This window comes from Lolium perenne, chromosome 7 (assembly GCF_019359855.2).
Source record: "Lolium perenne isolate Kyuss_39 chromosome 7, Kyuss_2.0, whole genome shotgun sequence".
NCBI classification, from domain to species: Eukaryota; Viridiplantae; Streptophyta; class Magnoliopsida; order Poales; family Poaceae; genus Lolium; species Lolium perenne.
The window spans coordinates 227,810,190-227,834,833 of record NC_067250.2 but is presented as its reverse complement, the minus strand read 5'-3'; the positions used below and the strand labels follow the sequence as shown (position 1 = coordinate 227,834,833).

The following is a 24,644-nucleotide window of genomic DNA, read 5'->3' as shown; positions in this document are numbered from 1 at the left end:
CATCTCCCACACCAAGCTTCATGATGCCGGCGAGAACATCATTTTTGATGATAGGCCAAGTCCTCTGGTAAAAGGCGCCAGTGAACCCATCCGGACCCGGCGCCCTATCACTCGGCATCTCCCGTATCGTATTCCAAACCTCCTCCTCGGTGAACATGGCGTCCAGCTCTTCAAGGTCCGCGACTGGGATGTTTAGAGCCTCCAAGTTAATGGTATGCTCACGATTCTGGATGCGCCCAATGAGGCTCTCATAAGCCACGGTAAAAACTTCGTTCTTTCTCTCCTGCGCCGTTACCAACTCCTCTCCAACGCGAACAGCAGCAATGAAGTTCTTCGTCTTCCGCCCATTGGCCACTATATGGAAAAACTTGGTGTTTGCATCTCCCTCTTGGAGCCAACGCACTCTAGATCTCTCAGACAACAATATTAAGTACGGAGTAGTGCGTTATGACGAACTAATCAATCGTATGCGTGAAGAAGGCGTGGATTTTTGCCATATTAAAACTAGAATGGTCACATGCTTGCTGGACTAATTTGTGCATTCTCTAGTCGATCGGTCTCCACCGTGCGTCGTGTATACATGCTAGCTAGCTCCAAACACAGAACACTAGAAGAGAGATATAGACTGTATGTTAACCAACGTACCTTCATCTCCATTTTGCAAGTGAAATAGAAACACACACATACGGATCCACCAGCAGGGCAGCTCCGACCGGCATTACTGCAATACATCGCCGTCCTCGGCCGGTGCCATGGTAATGGACGGGGGCAAGACGCCGTACGTGGTTGCCGTGGCAATCCAGGTCATCTACATGGGCCTCTTCGTCGTCTCCAAGGCGGCATTCGACAGCGGCATCAACACATACGTCTTCATCTTCTACCGCCTTGCCGCTGCCTCCGCCCTCCTCCTCCCCATCGCCCTCATCTCCAACCACCGGAGCCGATTAACCACGACCAAGGCGACACCAGAACAGACAATGTCGTGCCGGCTCCTCTTCAAGCTCTTCCTCTACGCCTTACTTGGGTATGCACATCTATCTCCACACACTCGATCGTTGAGCGCTCCATTCCATTTTTCTGAAAATGTGGCGGCGCGGAGAAGGAAACCTCATCAAAGTGGTAGATCATGAGATAGAGGGAGGTGGGAGGTGATTTCAGCGGAGTTAGAGCATCTCCAGTCGCGTCCCCCAAAGGGATTTGGGGCGCGCCGGACCAAAAATGCGTTCCAGCCGCGTCCCCCAAAGCCCATTTTTGTCCGGCGCGCCCCGATACGGTGTCCGGCGCCCCGAGCCCGTCCCCGTCCCACAGGGGACGCACCGGGGACGCCGGACACAACGAAAAGCGAGGCGGGGAGTGGCGGGGCCGACCCGTCAGCGGCACAATTAATTTTAACCTAACCGTCGCCTACCTCGCGACGGAAGTTATTGGCGCGCAGCGACGGTGCAGTTCCCGCAGCGACGGTGCAGCTCCCACAGAGGGCGCAGCGACGCGTCCCGTCGCGCCTAGCTCTGCGTGCCGGCGTTAATGAGCGCCACCGCTCATCCGCCTCTCTCCGGCCTATAAAAAGAGGCGCCTCTCATCGTCCCTCTCACACACAAACCCTAGCGCCTCTCTCCCAAACCCTAGCCGCCACCATCTCTCAACAAGACTCGACGCTATGTCTAGTAGAGGCGGAGGCCGACCTCGCGGCCGCGGCCGTGGTCGTGGTCTTGGACACTGGCGGAGCTTCCTTGGGGCAAAACCGGGCCATGGCCCGCCCAGGATTTTTGTTGAAATTTTTTAACGCCTATGCATGCGAGGCCCATCCCTCTTAGTCGTTATTCCTCTCGACTCTCTAGACGGAACCATGGCTGTGCCAGCAGCGCCGAGCCGCGCCGCCTCCGTCAGCCCAGGGATGTCGCACTGCTGCAGCCCAGAACGGAAAGCACGGGCACGGGGCTGGGTGGAGCTCTAGCAGCCGGCAGCCGCAGGCACAAGCACGAGCAGGCATGAACTCTAGCCACTACTGGCTCTAGCAGTAAGGAGCCCACGTTACGTGTCTGTGATCCAGGGGCTGCTGCAATCGAACCGAGTCGATCCCCTTCTGACCTTCTCGTCTCTAATTATCCTGCCTACTGCCTACTTGGTTAATTGCCTTGGTAATCTTCTTCTTTACCCCAAATTTGTAGTTAGTAATCTGTAGCATCGTCTATTGTTCTTTATTTACTGAATTGTGAATTTCTTAATCAAATTTGCAGATTGCAACAGCCAACCGTCTTGGAAAAGGCCACTCATAGTCTCATAGTAGGAGAATTGACTTTGTTGTGAAAAGAAGAAGGATCAGACAATTGAAGTATTATGGTTTGGAAAAATGTTTTGCCTTTATTTTTTAGCTTGGCCCGCCCATGCATTTTTTTCAAGCTCCGCCACTGGTCGTGGATGTGGCCGCGGCATAGCTGAACGCTCGCCGTCGCCTCCCACGCCGTCGTCTTCATCGTCGGAGATGGACGTGCTGTTCGAGTTCGTCCTCGTCCTCAAGGGTGACCCGCGCGGCATCCAGAGGCTGCCGGACTCCTTCGCCGAGTACGTCGGCAGCGTACGCCCGCGCAAGATGCATCTGCGGGAGCATTTGTGCGGCTACTACCGATGGATCGTCGACGCGATCTACGACGCGCGCGGCAAGATGTACCTCAACATCGGCTGGGAGAAGTTCGCGCGCCACCACAGCCTCCAAGCCGGCTTCATCCTCGTGTTCTCCTACTTCGGCAACAGGGACATGAGCGTCAAGGTCTTCGACGAGAGGCGCTGCCGCCTGGACTACCACGGCGACAGGGACTCCCACGACGATAGCACCGCCGAGGAGGACGACTGATGAGTGTTGTTTCTTCGCAGCGAATACGTGCACGGAGGTTTCTGCCTGTTCGCCTCATCGGTAGAACCAACAAGGGCACCATCCTCCCGCTGGATTTTCCAGTTTAGGTGACTGGGTGTGCCCTCGAGTGTTCTTTCTTAGCAGCGAACAGAGCAAACCTCCGATGCACGGCCTGGTTAGGTTTAGTTTATTTGCAATATTTTATATTTGTGTCCACCACGGTTTCAACTATGTATTAGTTTGTGGAAACCACGTTCCCAATTATGTATTAGTTTGTGGAAATTGAAATAAAAATGCCAAAAAAAAGTATTTTAAATATTTGGGGGCGGCGTTTGGGGGACGCGGCTGGGGAGCAACGTCCCCCAAAGGCGGCACGAACAAAGCACGTCCCCCAAACGCTCAATTCGACGCGGTTTGGGGACGGTTTGAGGGACGCGACTGGAGATGCTCTTATCAAGAGGTTAGAGAGATTATATTCTTAGACTGGAACAAAACCCTTTCACGTGACTTTGTTCCATGCACGGGACCTCCCGTACATATGATCATTTTGTTCTCTTGTAAATCAATAATTTGTAAACTTTCAAAAACACAATGAAGCTGCGTATAACTTAGCGTACGAATCACAAAGCAGAAAGGCAGGGAATCTGACAGTGTAAATACACACGGAAGGTCCCGTGCACCGGACAATCGCTGCATTTGTTTCTCCCCATTTCCTGCGGACCTTGCCGTACGTGGACCGCCGGCTGGCCTACGGTGGCGGCGGGGCGTCCCTGCATCCTCCTTCCTCTTCCCCCACTCCCCACTGCACTATCCCGTTCTGTCCGACTCTCAGTCGGGGTGGCGTTTTTCAGATCTTGAGCAACGCGAGCCTGCAGCGTTGGTCTGCGGGGCGCCTGCGTCGGTGAACGGTGAGTGACACGGTCGAGCTCGCCCACGCGATCCTTGCGGCCCATGGCAGGACGTCGCGAGATGTTGGCAGTCCCCCGTCGCATATACATATATGCATTCCCTACGAGCAAAAAAATGTTTGAAAATTTTTAAGCAGTAAAAGTAGTACAAATTTTATGCCGCTACATTAGCTCGGGTACTCATGAACCCGGGTGCCATTGTATTTTCAGTCTGAGTTGTCCTCTTTGCGTGTTGGGTGTCGGTCGCTGGCGGGAGGGTATGCACGTGCCTCCTGTTTAAGGGTGTCAAGTGGGATCCCACTTTTGTCCCACTTGTAGTATAATTTGACTTTTCTAGTACAAATTTTGACATCAAAATTTGAACTACATAGTACAAAATGACATCCCACTGGGATCCCACCTTGACACCCTACTCCTGTTAGCAATAATCTTTGCCTTAATGTGTAGAGTTAGCATAAGCAACTTGATTAGTAGTTTTTTCTAGCCAGCTTGACATGCATCGTGAGTCTAGTTGAGTCCATGTGAGACTAGAAGTACTGCCATGATTTTTTGATAGAACAAGCGCTTTAGTGATTAACCCACTGTATATAGTACAAAAGTTTCACCAGATACCATCAAGAACAGAATGGAAAGTACAAGTAGAATCAGCTAGCAACTTGATTTAGCTAAGATAAAAGTCGCCTTATTTAGTGGCACATCTTGATATCAGCCACCAGAATACCAAGATTGGACCTGTCTTTTGTCGAGGAGGATATACGTTGCACCAACGATAAGGAGTCTGGAGCAAAAATATCTCTAGATCAAACCCTTCCTCTTTAGCCAATACAACATCACAGCAAAGGGCCAACACCTCAGCATACTCGGGCTACAAGAAAATCACCATGATGATTTAGGATTTATCACACCTGCCCCATACAGTATGTAGACTCGTAGATAGCAACATTAGTTAACGAGAACCATGCCTTGCGACGGTGGAGTCCGACAATCTGGACTTGGCTCACACCTTTACTAGGGCTAACACCTTTGCTTCGACACTGGTTTAGACAGATGGGTTCTGATCTTGACATAGGCTACTGTCGTTGTACCATGACATCAATAGCCATGGGATTGCTAAGTGACATAGGCATCCCCAATAGGCCTGCCGAAGATGATACCCGGGGTTTACTGAAGGCCCACGACCCGAAGGATAAGAAAATTCGGAAGCCCAAGATACTATTAAGGAAAGCTAGAGTTGTATTAGGAAAGGATACTTGTAATCTTGCGGGACGGGTTAGAAACCCTCCCGGACTCTGTAAACTTGTGTATTACGAAACACTTGGCTCCACCTCCTATATAAGGGGGAGTCGAGGGACAAAGAAAGGATCGAATTCACTGTCAACACAACCCTAGTTTTCATATTGGTCGAGTACTTTTCGGCTGAAACCTTCGAGATCTACTTGCCCTCTACATCCAACTAAACCCTAGTCTACAATCCGTAGGCATTGACAAGTTAATACCTTGTCAATTGGCGCCGTCTGTGGGATCTAGAGGCAACAAGGAGCTGATCTCGATGGCACGTTCAAGATCGTCGACTTCGTCGGTAGCAAGCAACATCATGGACAGAGGTAAACAGATCGAAACTGGCCTCGTTGATTTTGTCCCTCACCCGCCCTCCCGTTTGGATGCATATGCGTATCTGGAGGAGCCCATGGAGATGACGTTTGGAGAGTTCCACTTCTGCGTCGAGAAGGAAGGATCATATCGTCTCGAAATTCCGATCTCGTCGGGATTATCGGCGGTCGATCCTGATATTTCAAACTCAACATCGTCAACAGAGTCAAGCGATGGAGAAATTTCGTCGCCACGCTTCATCAGCACCAGGGCAAGTGAAAAACTCGCCAAGCTCTTCAGCGACATATCCTTCGAGTCATCCGCGGACTCAGATATAAGCGATGACTCGAGTAGCGTCGACAGCTTCAACTTCATCGACAGATCCACTACTATGGGCAAGGTCTTCACCAATCTATATGATGGTGTCACCAAACCCAGCAAAGTTCAAAATTCCAAATATCATCAAGTTTATGCCATTGGAGAAACAAGTCGCGATCAGGAGGAAACATCAGAGGCTTTCGACGATTTGGGAAATCCATATGTCGATCCCTCGGACCTAAGGCGAGGTTTGGGCACTAAATATGTTGGGCCTACACCACGTGTCAGAGTCCAACTCCCACAAGCAGCATGGGATAGAGCTGCGAGAGCTATGGATGGTTCTGAACCAATGGAGACAACCGCTACGGCGGAAGAACTGCAAGCATACCAATATAGGCTCGCTAGAGCGGGAAGAGAATTGGAAAAACAGACAACTGCTTTGAACAGAAGAAGGGAGGCAGCTTCCGCATCAAGCAGGCGAAGAGCAGAACTAAGTCGACAGTCAGGAACTTCGGGAGATAGTCATAGAGAAGCTCGTAGGAGAGCAAGATCTCGGCTGCAAAACATACCTGAAGCAGAAAGAGAGACTCTAATCCAAAACCTCGACATGTCCTTTATGTCAATCGACACGAGGGGGAATATTATTCCAAAAACACCGGAAGCAGGGTATATGGCGACGCAAGCTTTCATCCTAGCGTCCAGACCACCTCCCGGAGATCCAAGAGAAGCGTTGTATAACATGGCCATGGCAGGATGCGGAGCCATGGGAGCAGCGTTCGCAGCTACACCTCCCGAAGGAACTGCAAGGCAAAATAGTCCGAGACCTACTGCAGCAGTGCAAGATCCACCGAGAGCAAGTGGAGTTAGAGACACAACGACTCAGGCCAGAGTGGATAGAGCGCGACAAGAAAGAAGAGAACATCGGCATTCACCAGAAGTTGCCGAGGAAGATATGTGTGGACTCCCGTGTTTTACGAGACGGGTTCGAAAAACTCGAGTCCCGTCAGGATTCAAGTTACCCGATAGTTTCAAGAAATTCGATGGCCTGCAAGATCCTGAGGATTGGTTAGTCGATTATCTAGAGACGGTGAAATTGATAGGTGGCACCAGGGCAACAGCAATGCAGAGTATTCAAATACACCTGAGCGGAGCCGCAAGATCCTGGATAAAGAAACTCCCTCCGGGATCCATCGACAGCTGGGACAGTTTTGAGGATGTGTTCGTCAAGAACTTCCGATCAACCTGCAAAAAACCGGCATCACTTGAAGAGTTGAGGTTGTGTCGACAAAAACATGATGAATCGATGAGAAAGTACATCCAAAGATGGAACATCATCAAAAACTCGACAGAGAACATATCTGACGAGAGAGCAATAGATGCGTTTGTGGCAGGAATTCGGCGAGGAGATTTTGTCGAAGACTTGGGGAGAACTAACCCAAGGATAGTGTCAGCATTGATGGAGATAGCAAACAGATGGGCAGATGGGGAGGATGCTGTTCACAATAAGCGACACCGGTCACCAGAGGAGGACCGTAGCCGAAACTTTCAAAATAGAAGGCGATTTCCTCGGCAATTCTTGAGTTACGATGCTCCTGGCCAAATATCGGCTGGTTTTCGGGGAAACAACGGAGGGAACAACAGAGATGAATATCAAAGAAGTAATGAGCAGCGAGGCGACAACAGAGATGATTCTCGAAATAACAGGCAAAATAGCGGGTCAAGGTTTCAAAGACCTTTCGTAACTCCCGAGGATATGATGAACGGGCCATGCCAGATGCATTTTTATCTCGACAACAATGGAAGAAGGCAGTCGGGACATCTGCAGAAGGACTGCCGAAATTTTCAAGCAATGCTGCGAGTAGCAGGGATAGCCAATGCTCAAGCAGCAAATAGAAACCCACAAGGGCCTAGGAGTGACATTCACTTACCACCTCTTCCCGCGATCACGGACGAAAATCGACACCAGCTCAGAATAGCGGCAGCACCACACCCACCTCCGTATGTTGATCCTAACTCCAATGGCGCGGTCTCGATGATTCAGAAAGCCAGACCATCTAACAGGGCACAGAAGGTAATATCGCGGCAAGTGTTCATGGCAGAGAAGATGCCTCCACCAACAATAGAGTACCTAAATTGGTCGGGACAGGACATTGGCTTCACAATTGCGGATCACCCGCAGCAAGTTCCTCGACCAGGGCAGTCAGCACTCATCTTGCCAGCGGTGATCGCAGGATTCGACGTATCTCGAGTTTTCATAGACAGAGGCAGCAGTCTAAACCTTATGTATGCAGATACATTGAGGAAGATGAACATATCCCTGGCAAATCTAAAACCAAATGACACGCGTTTCCATGGAATCACACCAGAGAAGCCGAGCTATCCATTGGGAAGGATTCATCTCGACGTTCAGTTTGGGACCCGAGAAAATTACAGGATAGAAAGGTTGGAGTTTGAAGTTGTGGATTTCCCGTCGCAATATCACGTCTTGTTGGGGCGACCAGCATATACGAGGTTTATGGCGGTACCACATTACACGTATCTGCTATGGAGGTTACCTGGACCTAAGGGACCAATTACAGTAAAAGGAAGCTTCGCGTTATCCGATAAATGTGACAAGGATTTTCATCGACTATCAGAAACTTTCAGGATGCAAGCAGAATACGCGGCGTCAAGGCTCACGACTGATTATGATGTGCTACCAGATGTAGGGAGATTTAACAAGGAACCAACCTTTAACACGACGAAAGATTCCAAAGAGGTGCAGATCCACCCGACAGATCCAAAGAAAACGACGTCCATCGCGACAAACATGGACCTCGCATAGGAAAGCGCGCTCGTCGAGTTCCTCCGTGAGCACTGGAAAATCTTCGCATGGTGTCCAGCTGACATGCCAGGAGTACCCATGGAACTTGCCGAGCGCCACCTAAACTTGGATCCAATAGCGAGACCAATCAAACAACCTTTGCGGCGTTTTTCGGAACCAAACCGCAAAGCAATGCTGTCAGAAATTGATCGACTCAGAGAAGCTGGTTTCATTAAAGAGATATCTACAGAGGCCACTTGGGTAGCTAACCCAGTGATGGTGCCGAAGAAAAACACGAAAGTCCTTCGCATGTGTGTCGACTTTACGTGCCTCAATAAACATTGTCCAAAGGATCACTTTCCCCTCCCAAGGATCGATCAAATTATCGACTCCACGGCAGGATGCGAACGTCTTTCCTTCTTGGACGCATATTCTGGTTATAACCAGATCAGATTAAAAGAAGATGACGAAGCCAAGACAGCGTTCATCACACCGTATGGCGTGTTTTGCTACAGAACAATATCTTTTGGTCTGAAAAACGCTGGAGCAACATATCAGCAGATGATGCAGAAATGCCTAGCAACACAGATTGGAAAAAACGTACAAGTGTACATTGATGATGTCGTCATAACTTCAAAAAAGGGGGCAACATTGATCGAGGATTTGAAAGAAACCTTCGACAACCTCGACAAATTTTGTCTCAAGCTGAATCCGATGAAATGTTCTTTCGGCGTTCCTGCGGGGGAACTTCTTGGGTTCCTAGTCTCAGCAAGAGGGATTGAAGCAAATCCCGAAAAAATCCAAGCTATCGTAACAATGAGGAAGCCAACAAAGTTGAAAGAAATACAGCAATTAACTGGGCGAGTCGCAGCTTTAAGCAGATTCGTCGCCACGCTGGGAGAAAAGGCGCTACCGTTCTACGCCTTAATCAAACAAGGAGAAAAGTTCCAGTGGAATGAAGAGGCAGATAGAGCCTTCGAGGATCTTAAACGGGCAATTTCGACACCACCAATCTTGGTGGCTCCAAAAGAGAAGGAACCACTCCTGTTGTACATTGCGGCTACACCCCAGGTGGTCAGTACGGCGCTAGTTGTCGAAAGATAAGAAGAAGGAAAACTCCATGGAGTGCAGAGACCGGTATACTTCATCAGTGAAGTTTTATCGCCTTCAAAACAGCGGTACCCGCAGTACCAGAAACTAGCTTACGGAGTGTTTACAACCGCAAGAAAATTGCGGCATTATTTTTCGGCGCATCCGATAATAGTGGTCAACGAGGCGCCTCTATCCAATATACTAAACAATCCAGAAGCTACAGGTCGTGTCTCCCTTTGGGGAATAGAACTTTCCCCTCGGGACATCACGTATGAAAAAAGAAAAGCAATAAAGTCGCAAATTCTACCAGATTTCATCGCAGAGTGGATGGAGCTGCAAAATACAGGACCCCCAGATTTATCGAGAACCTGGACTATGAACTTCGATGGATCCAAAAGGTTAGAAGGAGCTGGAGCAGGCGTGATATTAATATCACCTGAAGGCGACAAATTAAAGTATGTCTTACGGATGACGTTCCCAAACGCGTCTAACAACGAGGCAGAATACGAAGCTCTCATACATGGGATGAAGATGGCGAAGGCTTGCGGTGCAACTCGACTAAAAATCTTTGGCGACTCACAATTGGTGGCACAACAAGTCATGAACCAATGTGATGCAGTCAATGATAGCATGGTTGCGTACAAGAAAATGTATAACGAGCTGGAGAAACTATTTGATGGATGCGAGGTAAACCACATCAGTAGGCTAAGCAATGATGAAGCCGATGTTCTTGCAAACATCGGGTCGCAGTGCCTCGCGATTCCTCCAGGCGTGTTCTGGGAAGAGATAACAGAGAGATCCACAAAGCCGAAGAAATCAAAAAAGAAGGAGAAGGATGAGAAATCCTCGGGGGCTGTGCAAGAAACATCGGAAGAAGAAGAGGAACAGGATCTAGTACTGATGGTACAAATTCCATGGATGCAGGTGTACATCTCATATATCCTAAGAAAAACAATACCCGACAATCCAGTCGAAGCAAGGAGAGTGATTAGGCGTTCCAAAGCCTTCACTGTGGTCAAAGGAGAATTGTACAAACGAAGTATTTCGGGTGTGTTACAAAGATGCGTTACACCCGAAGAAGGAAGGGTAATTCTGAAAGAAGTACACGAAGGAGTATGCGGTCATCACGCAAGCAGTCGAGCTATCGCGGCCAAGGTTTTCAGAGCAGGATTTTACTGGTTGACAGCAATTGAGGATGCGAAGGAAATAGTGCGAACTTGTGACGCGTGCCAGAGATTTGCCGCGAAACCTCACTCTCCGGCGGCAGAGTTGATGCCAATACCATTATCTTGGCCCTTTGCTCAATGGGGACTCGATATGGTGGGAAAGTTACACAAGGCCTCGCCAGGAGGATATGAGTATATGCTCGTCGCTGTCGACAAATTCACCAAGTGGATAGAAGCAAAACCGATAAATTCACCGGACGCAGCATCAGCAATAAAGTTCGTGAAAAGCATCGTTTTTCGATTTGGAGTGCCTCATAGCATCGTTACGGACAATGGCAGTAACTTCACATCCAAGGAATTCAAAGCATACTGTGCAGAAGTGGGCATCAAATTGCACTTCGCGTCAGTTGCGCATCCGCAAACAAACGGCCAAGTCGAGAAAGCCAATGGTATAATCTGCAATGGTATCAAGAAACGCTTGCTAGTACCACTAGAAAAAGCTCGACATACTTGGCCAGAGGAGCTGCCGAGTGTGTTGTGGAGTATCCGAACAACACCAAATACGGCGACACAGGAAACCCCGTTTTTCCTAGTCCATGGAGCTGAGGTAGTATTGCCAATAGAGATAGAGCATGATTCTCCAAGAGTCACTGAGTATGATGAAGAAGCTTCTAGGAAAGCATTGGAAGATGATGTCGATGCATTGGACGAAGCCAGAGACGAAGTATTGTCGCGGGTCACTAAGTACCAGCAGGATATGAAAAATTACCATAGTCGACGTTTACGACCAAGATCCTTCCAGGTCGGAGACTTAGTCCTGCGACTCAATCAAAATAGTCTGAAAAATCGAGTCACCATGGCTTGGCCCTTACATCGTCACAGAAGTAATCGAAGTAGGAGCATACAGGATAAAAGACAAGAAGACGGGGGATCCCAAGAAAAAAACTTGGAACGTGGCGCAGCTAAGACGTTTCTACGCCTAGAGTTGAAATATAGTCCTCCTTTGTAAAAATACAATGTACTGAAACGCCCGCGAGTTTTCAGACGCACTCTTTTCCTTTTTCGGGGCACCGACTGGGGCCGGGAAAGGTTTTTAATGAGGCGGGCTCGCGGTGCTGCAATATAATAAAGATAGTCAAGATATATATATTACCGACAAAAATCTCGCTTTGGTGGAAAACACCTCGTGAAATAAACGAAGAGACAAAATAGCAATCAGCACAAAAATACTCGGGGGCTCGTACCCGCAAATATAGTATATTCAATATAGTTTAGTGGTTTTGGTTTAAACCTCGCATACACAATAAAGAAATACACCACCGAGTCACTCGGGGGCTTGATGAAGAAAAATAAATACATTCGCTGGCTTTACAATATAGAATATGTCTACAACATACAAGACGCAATTCCTGAGAAGGCTCGACAAGCTACAAGAAAAAATATTAATTCCTGCCTAGTATACTATCTATGGATAGCCCTCTGTTATTCGCAGCAGTTGTCGTATGTTCAGCATAACTCCCTTTGACAAAGAATTCAGAGTCCATCCGAAGAAGCTCGTCCATCATTTCTTCGGCTACAGGAGTTACAATGTCATTGATTTTGTCGATGTTCCTTTTTCGTTTCGACTGCTTGGCCAGGCACTTGGAGACAATCGTTGTCAGGTCTAATTTTCAGTAGCAGATTTGTATCATAATCATGGCGAATCTTGCTCCAGCAGACAATTGAGCTCGCACAAAGTTATGAATACGAGGAGCATCCCGAAATTTTTCCATCAAACCAAGAAGAGTATCGGGTGCTTCGTTCCGAGGAAACATAGTCTTGTAAACCAGGGACAAGGTCCTGGTGCAGAAATCAAGAAACTCGCGAACCTGATAGGCGCGGTCTTGAAACCTGACAATCTGTCGAGTACGTTCTGGAGTGGCCCAGAAAAGAGAACCATGGTCAAGAGAAAGGTTAACGAGAAGATTGGTCCTTGTGTTTACCCTTTCGTCTTCGGCAGCAGCATCGAGAAAGGAACCTATTTGGCGACAGCACAGGAATTTAAAAAAAAAAGGACACAACAGGAAGACAGAAGAAGTATTGATTTGAGAAAGCATACCTGACATATCTGCACTGGCTTCATTCATTAAATTGAGCATAAAATTCTCTCGAGTGGTTGCCTTTTCAGCTTCAGAAACGGCGGTTTCCTTAGCAGCTATGGCTTCTCGAGCTTGTTGAAGTGCAAGTTCCTCTTTTTCGGATGCCTTGCGAGATTGCTCCATCATCACAAGTGTTTGCTTCTTCGCATACTGAAGTTGTTGACGAAGTTCTTCCAAGTCTTGCGATAAATTCTTACTCGAGGAATCTTCACCAAGTTCAGTATTAACAAGCGCTTTCTTCGAGCGAGAAGAAGCAGGTAAAACATCGGAAGGACGAGGAGTTGCAGTATAGTTGTCAAAAATCAACTGAAAATAAAGATTTTTCGACATCAATCATCCAGCAAAGATAGATTTCCATTGAATCTCGAAGTATGTACATTGCTATTACAAAAGAAAGGTCCCTAATGGACTATTGAAGTAGTTGTCGCAAAAACTACTAGGGCGACATCGTCAAGAGACAGTTAAAACTAAAAGAGAGGACAGGGTGGTCTACTTGACCTCCGGCTTGGATGCGCTTGGAGCAGGTGCTGGTTTAACACCAAGGAAGGAAAGGATTGGTCTTGCGGGGGGTTTGGCAGCTCTAATTAGAGATTGCCATTTCTTCGTTTCCATCTCCCCTATGTCGCCAACCTTGGTCCAGTCGACGTTTTGCTGGCTATTAGCAATCAGCGCGATGATGCCCTCAACGCCAATCTTCAGGCCCTCTTGGCGAAGTTTGAGACCAAGATCTTCCGGCACGTTGAAGGCTTTGGCAAGAGCAACAAAAGTGTTGGGCCCCTCTTTCTTCGGGAAGAAGTAGGGGAAAAGCTTCGACAGACCTGCCTCAGCGTCAGCAAGGCCCTCGCGTGCTTCATCCCCATGGATCTCAAGAAGGGTCAACGCGTCGAGAAGCTCGTCGCCTTCAGGACCCTCCACTTCGTATTCTTGATGAGTCCTCCCTGAAAACAAGCAAAGGGTAACTCGTAAATAAAGAATGCTCGGAAAATGTGAAGTAACCCGAGGAAATGCACAAGGATTAAAGCACTTACTAACAAAACGTCGACTCTGTGACTCCAAGCGAGTGAGGATCTCTGTTTCTCGAGCAGATTGTTGAGATATATTCTCACTCAAAGAAGTTTCCGCGTCATGAAGTCTCTTTTGAAGATCTTCGACGGTGGCAGCATCTGCTTCAGCTTTCTTGCGGGCCTTTTCGCTGCTCTAACTTAGCAGCAAGAGCGTCAGCACGCTTATTGGATTCTGCAAGCTCCCCTGGCAAAATAAACGACATATTATGACGAAAATAATGGAGTACATGCAGCAAAAGAGGCGGATAAAAATAGTACCTTCCAGCTTCTTGGTATGGTCACGATACCCGACGAATTGGGTACCGAGACGGATAAACTCCTTCATTAAAGGCTGAAGATAGGACCAAAAGAAAAAGAGAAGATGAAAGCACTAACACGCTTGAGACATAAACAAAAAGAGGGGATGGAAACACTTACGTCATCTAATGAAGGTGTCGAAGAGCTACCAGGGAACACGATAGGTTCCTTGGATGGCTCGACCCTTGCCTTCTTTGGCGAAGGGGCACAGGGGCTTGCAGGAGGAGTCGAATGCTCGATGTTTTGCTGAGGAGGTGAAGTTTCATCCCCATCATGCTGAGCTTCGGACACAACTAAAGTACGCGACGTACTCGTTCGAGCAGCCGCGTCAATAGGTTGTTCTTCTTCCTCGTCACCACTACAGTAAAATGGCGACAGTATAAGAAGCAAGATAGACAAGAAACGTCAAAAGAAAAAAGTAAGAAGTAAGGAGTAACTTACGAGCTGACGAGGGCATCAGTATATGGATTGAAAGCCGCCTTCCTATCCGAAGGCTCAGCTTCTTCGGCTTTGGAGGTGCCGGAATCTTTGACTTCATTCCTCTTCCTCTTGTTCCTTGGAGAAACAGGAGGAAGGGAGTGTGTCGAGGCAGTGGCTTCAGACTCAGCAGAAGCCGCGGATTTGTGAGAACCCGCGACTTCACTGGCAGGGCGCGAGGAGCCTTGGTTGTCATCGTCGACAACGGTACGGTCTTCAACTTCTCCACCTTCAGGAAGAGGAGGAAGAGAAGCAAGGACGGGGTGGTTCTGAGATAAAGAAAGAGTGTCGACAAAAAGGCGTTAGCAAGACAGTAGTCGACAAATAATAAAATTTGAGGAGACAATATAGCAACTAAAAGGAAAAATTACCTCGGGAAGGGGATTGGCGCTACTATATGGCGCAATGCGGCAAGAGGATGGAATTGGATCTTTCTTGTTGAGCGATGAGATTTTGCGGATAAGCTTTTCAAAATCCTTCAAAGGAAGATCTTTTGAGAGCCTGTCGACATCTTTTTCACCAGCGTACTTCCAGAAGGGATTTTTGCGAGCCTGGAGAGGCTGCACTCTAGTCCTAAGGAAATAGGCAGTAATCTCAATACCCGAAAGTTCCTTGCCGCGGGTGTTCAGTACCTCGTGGATGCGAGTTATCAGCGCTTCTGTCGCCAACTTCTCAGCTTCGGTAGCTTCAGCATCCCAGGAACGGCGGCGAAGGATTTTGGCTTCTCCGTCAAAAGGGGCGATGTTGTCCTCCACTGGATTGGAGCTTTCTTCATGGATATACAACCACTTCTTCCGCCAACCTTGGACGGAGTCGGGGAATTTGACGTCGAAATATTCGACGTCAGAACGAACACAGATAACAATGCCGCCAATGTTGTAGGCGACGTTGTGGGAGCCATTACGGCGGAGGCAGAAGATACGCTTCCACAGAGCCCAATTAGGTTGGACCCCGAGGAAGCACTCACACAGTGTGATAAAAATCGACACGTGGAGGATGGAATTGGGCGTCAGTTGATGCAGCTGAAGCCCATAGACAAAAAGAAGACCACGGAGAAACTCGTGGATTGGGGGAGAAAGCCCTCGGATGAGGTGGTCAACGAAACTGACCCGATAATCGATTGGAGGCCTTGGGAAGCTCTCCTCCTTGGGGAACTGGAGCGAGTTCTCCTTCTTGCTGAATCCCATCTTCTTCAGCATGTTGATGTCTTGGGCAGAGATCTTGGATCTCTCCCACTCGGTGCTTCCCAGATCCGCTGTCGCCATCTTCGACTCTGGCGTGCTGTGCCTAGTCAAACGGATGCGAGGCGGCATCAATGGGCTTGGCGGCGAAGGGTGTGAGTGTGGTTGAGCGCTTGAAGCAATGGGAGCAATGGAGGATTTTGCAGAGGAGAAGCAGAGATGCGGCGCGAGTGAAAGGACTAGAGGAGGAAGACGATGCCTTTATATAGAGGTGCGGTGAACCGACGCGCCGTTGAATTGAGAGATTGCAGGACAGATGGTCTACACGTGGACAAGGGGTAAAAAGTAATTTCATACGGATGAGAAAGCGCAGGAGCAACAGTACATGCGGCAGAAAATGAGGAGGACGTGTGTCCCCCACTTGCACGACGTGTCAACGTGGTATGAAGTTTGGGCCCACAAGACAGAGGGAGAGAAGTTCTCGCGTTTTCCCGATACAGTGATCGTGGCTATCGTCAGCAATGATGTCACCTTGGCAAGAGAAAATCTCGGATACGAAGGTTCGTAAGAATGGCGGCAGCAGAAGATTGTTTCGAGAGCCTTTGATCAAATACAAGTTTTTGCCCAAATGCTCGGGGGCTACTTTTAAAAAAAATCGAGTATGGCAAAATAGAAATGTCGAGAGCCTATGACCAAATGCAAGCATTTGTTCATAGCCTCGGGGGCTACTCCCATCGGGAGCGCTGGTCGCGCACCCGATAAATATAAAAAGTTCGAGAAAGACTGAAAATATATTGACATGAGGCAATAAAGTGTTGAGCCTACAACTAAGCACAAGTCCTTGGTTGTAGCCTCGGGGGCTACTCCCATTGGGAATGCTGTTCGCGTGCCCGATGAAATTATAAAAAAAAGGAGAAAAGAAAGAAAGAAGAAGAAGTGAGCATATTTCGAGTTATACAAATAACTCTACATATACTCCCATCGGGAAGGCAAAATAAGTCATACATTGACTCGATAAAATGTGCTATTCCAGCAGCCGAAAAAGCACTCGACAATATATTCTCAGAACGCCAAAGTAGCGAATAAACTCTGAATGCCGCAAAACATTGCGAAGGTAAGACCCCAGATCCGTTCTGAGTGGCGTAGCGCCGTCTCTGACGTCGGTTAGCTACTTTTTTCCGTATCAACAGATACGAAGAAAAATCCTAACGAACGCGTTAGGTACCCGATAAAATATGACTGGGACTCGACAGAATGGTAAGACCTTAAGCGGCACCTGTCGAAGTTTACACCAGTATCCCGAGATCATGTCCAGGGACGTGATCTTGAAGTAGGTTTTTGCGGATTGCCACTAGAGCAGTTAACTAGTACCTGATCCGTCAGATGAACTAGCCCCAACTACCATTATCCCTGTACAATATAGAATTTCATATTTAAAAGATATGTGATAAATTCGGCAGATGTATTGAACGAATATAAAGTTGGAGATTTTCCCTGATTCTGCGATTCAAGCAAAATCTCGGGGGCTACTGACATAGGCATCCCCAATGGGCCTGCCGAAGATGGTACCCGGGGTTTACTGAAGGCCCACGACCCAAAGGATAAGAAGATTCGGAAGCCCAAGATACTATTAAGGAAAGCTAGAGTTGTATTAGGAAAGGATACTTGTAATCTTGCGGGACGGGTTAGAAACCCTCCCGGACTCTGTAAACTTGTGTATTACGAAACCCTCGGCTCCACCTCCTATATAAGGGGGAGTCGAGGGACAAAGAAAGGATCGAATTCACTGTCAACACAACCCTAGTTTTCATATTGGTCGAGTACTTTTCGGCTGAAACCTTCGAGATCTACTTGCCCTCTACATCCAACTAAACCCTAGTCTACAATCCGTAGGCATTGACAAGTTAATACCTTGTCACTAAGAGAGATGAGTGGATCCTAATGGGCTAGCGAAGGAATCCGCAGTGCGAGATTGGACACAATGCACACAGGGACGTACCAAGGTTCATGGCCCTCTGATGGAGGTAAAACCCCTACTCATGCAAGGATCAGTATGAGCAGACACTACAAAGCTTGCTCCTTGAGTTGTGTATCCTGGTGAGGAAGAAGCTACTGTATATGGTGGAAAGCTCTATGCTGCTAGAATGGTCGATCCCCCGCAAGGGGCTCCATGGATCAACTTATAAGGGTGGTGCCCAGGGTACACTAGAAGGGGGAGAGAGAAAGGCTAAAGTCATGTTGTTCGCCCCCTTTGGGTGGGCTAGGGCCCATGTGGGGCCCACCGGCTGCTCCATCATGTCTCCATAGTAGCCCTTGCGTCATGGCATAGGTGGCACTGTGCGCGACAGTGCCAGGCCGTAACCCCTATACTAGTGTAACGACCAAAGTCATCGGTGTGGCCATCCCGTCGTTGTCAGTCCTTGTCGATGTGGGTGGCATACATCATAGTGCACCCATCCTTGTTCGATGGGACACGGGCGTGGACTTTCGGCAGCCGGCCAGAGAACACCTTTCCCTGGCACATAGGGCGGCCGACAAGCACCCTTATCTTACTGTTAATTGTCTTATGATGGCTTGTTGACTTTGGACTATCGGGGGTCATCCCTACGATAGCTACAACTTTACCTCTAGTATGACTTGGAATTGGTTTGACATCTTCATTTCACGACTCATTGCGTTTTTCCCATATGTATCAGAAACCAACAACCATAGTCGTGACTTGGATATCACAAGCACGTCCAAGGAAATCAAACAACAATTGCTTGCCAGTAGCAAAGTTTTTTTTCTATTAAGATGCATAGGTACGTGTTGTTTCATTTCCCGCCAAGTAGCTCGCGCAAACTTATCATAAAGGCATCACATGTTCAATGCTTTCCTATCTGCCACAAGCAAATATATGAGCCATCCGCCAGTACGTATCACCAAACAAGCTGAACACCGCTCTGTAAACAGTCATGTACAGAAAAACAGAGATGAATCTTCATCTTCCCGGCGCATGTATGCTTCAGATTGCTTTCCAATCCTTCTCATTTTCTGTCCAACTCAAGCTCAGACCCTTGCCAGTTGCACTCTGAGTTTTAAGAACTTATACAATCGGGCAAAATTATATGACGACCATACAATGTATATTCCATGACGCGTGAAGGGCCAGCAATCAAAATCACCTCTATCATGAAGTGCAACTGGAACCCGAAGAATCTGTTTAGCTGCTGCCTCAGAGAAGAAGGAATGGACTGACTCCTGGTTCCAAGTGCTAGTCATTTTGTCGATCAGACAGTGAACCATGGCAGATTCCGGAATGGGTGACGTCAGTTTCAACAAACCAGGTGGGAGTTTAGGCATCCAATTATCATATGTGATCTTCACCGTCCTTCCATCATCGATGCCCCACCTGATACCATGCTTAAGAAGGTCTCGTCCATGTAGAATATTTCTCAATATAAACCATGAAGATCGAGTTTTTTTTGTGGCATTCCAGAAGTCTATGTTGGGAAAATAGCTCCCCTTCAAGACACATACAGAAAGAGAGTCTGACTCGGTTATGAGGCGCCATCCTTGCTTAGCTAGCATCGCTTGGTTAAAGAGGAAAAGGTCGCGAAAACCCATACCCCCAAAGCTTTAGGAGTAGACAACCAGTCCCATGATTTCAAATGCAGCTTCTTCTTTCCATCCTCCAAGCCCCGCCATTTATTTACAATGATGGATTTAACTCTATCACAAGTAGCAATTGGAAGTTGGCAACAACTCATAACAAAGGTTGGAATAGCCTGGATCACTACCTTCAGAACAGTTTCATTGCCCGCTCGTGACATCGGACGGTTAGATAATCCAATTTGATATTTCCAAATCTTGTTATAGAGGAAACTGAAGGTTGCAATCAGAGAACGTTTCACTGCGGTAGATGTGCCTAGGTAAAAAAAACATTAAAAACTTCGCTATGAACTCCCAACCTTCCTTTCACATCATTCTTATTTCGTCCTCACAGTGATTCCTAGAAAAGGCTGAAGACTTCTCAAGATTAATCTTCTGCCAGAGCTTTCACAATAAAACTTGAGAGTGTCCTTTAGAGTATCCACACTCCTACTATCGTTCCTCGCAAAGAAGATGATGGCATAGGCAAACAATAGATGGGAGATAGTGGGACTGAGTCGACCATTGCGAATACCATAGAGCTTACCTCGGCCCTCCTTTTGTTGCAGTAAACATGACACACCCTCACTGAACAAGAGAAACAAATGTGGACTGATTGGATCTCCTTGCCAAATACCCCTAGATGGACAACCGGTGTCATTATCTCTCCGTTAACACGGACAACATAGCGAACACAAGTCACACACCGCATGACCGATTGAATCCATGTGGTGTGGAAATCAAGCTTGCTCAAACAACCATGGAGATAATCCAACTCCACTATGTCATACACCTTCATCATATCAACTTTGAAGGCAAAGAACGGTCGCTTCGAACACTGTGCTATGTTAGGAGTTAACTAAGAAATATGAGTGACCTTGCTAATATATGTGTCAGTGTACGATCGAGTAGTAGTACTCAGCTAGCTAGTTGTTTCGGTATGTCCCATGTCGAACATGCTATGGTTGCATACAACTACTATTTTTTTCTGAAGACATAGTGTAGACGGAGCCGCTCATAATAATATGCATATACTCACACCTATAAACGCACATACGCACGCTTACGTAACCCCTATGAGCACCTCCGAAAGACCGAGTCTAAGAGACTGATTTGGAGGATCTTAAGATTAATTAAGTCACCACACGCGTCTCGCTATCAATGGAATCGTCATCTCTCACTGAAAGAAGATTTCACCTTTATGAGACACCAAAACATTAAACCTCAGGTTTGATCCCCGGTGGGCTAGGTTGCCACTGTCCTCCTAGCAATACAACCACATGTCATGTTCGTCTTTAGGGGAGTCAAAGAGTCATGGGTGTGCAAGTTGGCACGTTGAGACCGTGTCATGTCCATGAGACGTTGTTGTGTCCAAGTTCTTGTCTCCGCGAAGATATGTTGCAGTTAAAACACGTCAATTGTTTAAGGTGTGCATTTTATTCCGCGAGTTGTGTCCATGTGCTCATAGAGCGGCCTGACAACGACAAGTATGGCTTTGGTGCGATGTTGCGGGTGGTGGTAGAAGAAGCTACCGTAAAGCAAGGAGGTGTGCGATCCGTAGAAGGAGAAACTATTGCAAGCAAGTGAAATAGGAATATGGTGCGAGCCGAGTGCGAGGACCGCAACAACGTTGTCACATACATGAGAACCAAGTGTTAGAGGCCGAGCAATGACAGTGTCACAATATAGCCAAGCAAAGGAGTTACACAACATGTTTCTTGCGTAGTCATACTCATGTACGAGCATGACAACGAAGACAATAGATGTGACATGAAGCTGTGGACATTGATATTGGGAGGAGCAGACATAGTAAAGATTAGTAGAAAAATATTAGCAATAATCTTGTTATTAGACTTACCATAAGCAAATTTATTATTTTTTCTAGCCAGCTTGACGGGTTCATAATTTGAAAAATATTTGAGCGCTGGAGATATGACAAGTTTATACAAAAATTGATAGTGAATTAAGTCAAATTTTGGCCCAGGTTGTTCTGATTTTTTTGGATATATAATATTTCAATGCCTACAAAAATTTGATAATTTTGTTGCATTCATCAAAATTTCCAACACTGGAGGTATGACTGAAAAAGATCAATTTTGGTTTAAGAAAAGGGAGTGGTTACCCAACTTAAAGGCATCCAATCTCAAAAAACGCTAGGGGCCATCCATTCATTGAATCAAATTTGACAAAAACTACAAAGGTTAACCGTAGCTCTATAATTTTGTATACACGATCTGGTTGTAATTTTCGCATGCATTGCAGGAACACCTTCACCCTGAACGTGTACAACGCGAGCCTGAAGCAAACCTCGGCGACGGTGGGGTCGGCAGCCACCAACTCCATGCCTGTGTTTACCTTCCTCATCGCGTTGTTGCTAGGGCTGGAGAAGATCAAGCTCCGGAGCCGCTCTGGGCTAGGCAAACTCGCCGGCGTTGCACTCTGCCTTGCCGGAGTGCTTGTAATCGCCTTCTACGCCGGCCCGTCCATACGCCCCCTCGCTCACCCCACCCTTCAATGGAAGAATTTCAGCTTTTTGTTGCAAAATTTCGAAGACCCCTTCTTCGCTCACAAGCTGTGGCTGGTCAGCAATGGTGCGTGGATCAGAGGAACATTTCTTCTTCTCCTTGCATGCGCAGCATGGTCTCTCTGGATTGTTCTGCTGGTTAGTTTTTTTTTAGCCGACTATCCAACTTAATTAATTTATTCAAGAAAGCACATCAAACCAAAGAAACTATAAGAAACGAACCCGAAATGTCCGGAACAAAAAAAAGTTTGGTCTCGACCATTCAGAGAGGTTATCTTTATCTTTATTATGTTTAATTTCATTTTTGCTTGTCTTAATGGTTGTGTGTAATGAATGCAGGTCCCTTTGCTTAAAGAATACCCGAATAAGCTGATGGCCACGGCCATGCAGTGTTTGTTTGGTGCACTTCAGTCGTTTTTTGTGGCTATGATGGCTGAGAGGGACTTCACCAAATGGAAGCTTGGGTTGGATATTGGCATTCTTGCCGTCCTCTACTCGGTTAGTTAATTATATTTCCAATCGTTTTGCTTTGTGCACATATGGCTGGTTTTGATATCTTAATTTGTGTAGACAAATTATGAAATTAAGTTGGCAGGCACGATCTACTCACGGCACTTTTGAATTGTGCAGGCTTTCTTTGGGACAGGTGCATTGATGTACCTACAAGCGTGGTGTGCTGAGATGAAAGGACCTGTGTTTGTCGCGATGTGGAGCCCGCTAGCTTTGGTTTTTACTACCTTTTGCTCTTCTTTCTTTCTTGGAAAAGTCATCCACCTCGGAAGGTAATCATTTCAACACAAGTGAAGTAAATGAAAATTCAGTATAGTATTTTAATGATAGAATGGTAGAATAGAGCACTATTTGAGTAACCTTAAATTGAGAATGGCACAGTTTTAGGGAGCTTGTCAAAACCTCTAGATAACAATGCAAATAATGCTCGATCTCTTGCTAAAGATTACTCAAAATATAAGTTGGCATATTGTAATTATTATGAATTAGTTATCTTGTGTCATAGCCATTCTGATATAAAAAATGAATTTGGCTGCCCTTGTTTTTGCAGTATTTTGGGTGGAATTTTACTGGTTGGTGGCCTATACAGCGTGTTGTGGGGTAAAAGTAACGAAAATGAAAATAAGATAACACCGGTGGTACCAAAAGAAAGAGAAAATCAAGAAGAAAAAACAGCTGACATCACACGTCTAAGGCTCAATCTACATCCAAGTAAATGTACTGTTGACAAGATGTGGCATGTTAGTAATAAAAGAAATATTTTTTATAGAAAAGCAGAAAATTTCAATATGTAAATATGTATGTCTCATGTCTCGTTTTTAAGCGTCGGTTAGTAACTTGGTTTGTTTTGTTATATACTCCCTCCATTCCAAAATGTAAGGCGCCTAAGTTCTAGGCAAAAGTTAACATCTTTTAATTTGACCAAGTTTATACGAAAAAATATGGATGTCTACAATATCAAATGGACATTTGACAAACTATACTTTCTGGTGAATCTATTGATATTGATTTGGCATTGTGAATGCTTATGAATTTGGTAAAACTTAAAATATGTTGACTTTTGACTAAATCTTAGACGCCTTACATTTTGGGACGGAGGGAGTATAAGAGTGACTTGGTGAAAATTTTACACCAACCTTGCCTAGACCTATCCAAAATCCTATGATTCTCCTCCCATTTTGCCGGCCGCGCTGGAAGTCGAGCTCGCCGGCCCATGCTAAGGAGAGGCTCATCTGTTTCGATTCGCCGGTTTGTCGCGCCTCGTACAGATGTCCCGCAGTTGCCATTGCTACCAGATTTGCGCGTGCCGCTGACGCGCAGGAGAGGTACCTCGCCATGCATCGGGCCACCTGTTTTCTGCTAACCCTACTTGGACGCTGTGAATCTCCTCACGGATGTCGCAGCCGTCATAATTGTGCTCGCTGGACGGTGTGGAGGGGACATACCTCGCCATCGCTTTGCCAGTTTTCTGCGCCTTGTACCTGTCCTCCTCTCGGCAGGTATGAACCTCCTAGACTAGTTGTCGTGTTGTTGGCATGGAAATACATTAGTTAGCTATCAAGAGTATTTGCTTGCTGTATGGCGTGGTAACATTCGAGTTGTAGTAAAGTATAATAATATTTTGGTCAATTTATATGGTTATATATAGTTAATTGAAAGTTACATGCCAAATTCTCAAGTTTATAGTTACTATAGTTCATTTCATATTACACTTAATTAGCATGCCACGTTCTTATGCTATAGTTAGTATCGTTTATTTAGTTATGAAGAGCATGTTTTAGTATCGTTTAGCCATCTGTAAAATTAATATTATCCAAAATATTGTCAAAACAATAGACTATTTTGGTGACACTATACTTGAGATTTGGTCAAAGCGGAATCATGGTAGAGCTGGTGCTATTGCCAACACAAAGCATCATGCTTCTGATGCCAAAGATGAATGGTAGATGCACCCGTGACGTGACGATTCAACATTGCACATTGTGCAGTACATGTCAGCCTAATTTCCTATTGTATGACAAAGCGCGGCCAAAAGACTACATTGAACAATCAACGTTGGTGATTCTACCCTCTCAACTCCGACGTAAAAAAAAAC

General features: G+C 46.7%; 1 protein-coding gene across 1 annotated transcript; it reads left to right on the top strand.

Moving 5' to 3' along the window:
* Positions 1–559: 559 nt before the first annotated feature.
* Positions 560–22,546, top strand: LOC127313838 (WAT1-related protein At5g64700-like). Its single transcript, XM_051344310.2, has 3 exons — positions 560–1,024; positions 21,778–22,177; positions 22,379–22,546. The coding sequence occupies exons 1-3, from the start codon at positions 753–755 to the stop codon at positions 22,544–22,546; spliced, it is 840 nt and encodes a 279-aa protein (XP_051200270.2). The 5' UTR covers positions 560–752.
* The last annotated feature ends 2,098 nt before the right edge of the window (positions 22,547–24,644 follow it).

Excerpts from the sequence above, each read along its gene's own strand:
- LOC127313838 (XM_051344310.2), top strand. The coding sequence starts at position 753 with ATGGTAATGGACGGGGGCAAGACGCCGTACGTGGTTGCCGTGGCAATC. Across the intron at positions 1,025-21,777 it reads TTCCTCTACGCCTTACTTGG|GAACACCTTCACCCTGAACG; the intron begins GTATGCACATCT and ends CATGCATTGCAG. Across the intron at positions 22,178-22,378 it reads CTCTCTGGATTGTTCTGCTG|GTCCCTTTGCTTAAAGAATA; the intron begins GTTAGTTTTTTT and ends TAATGAATGCAG.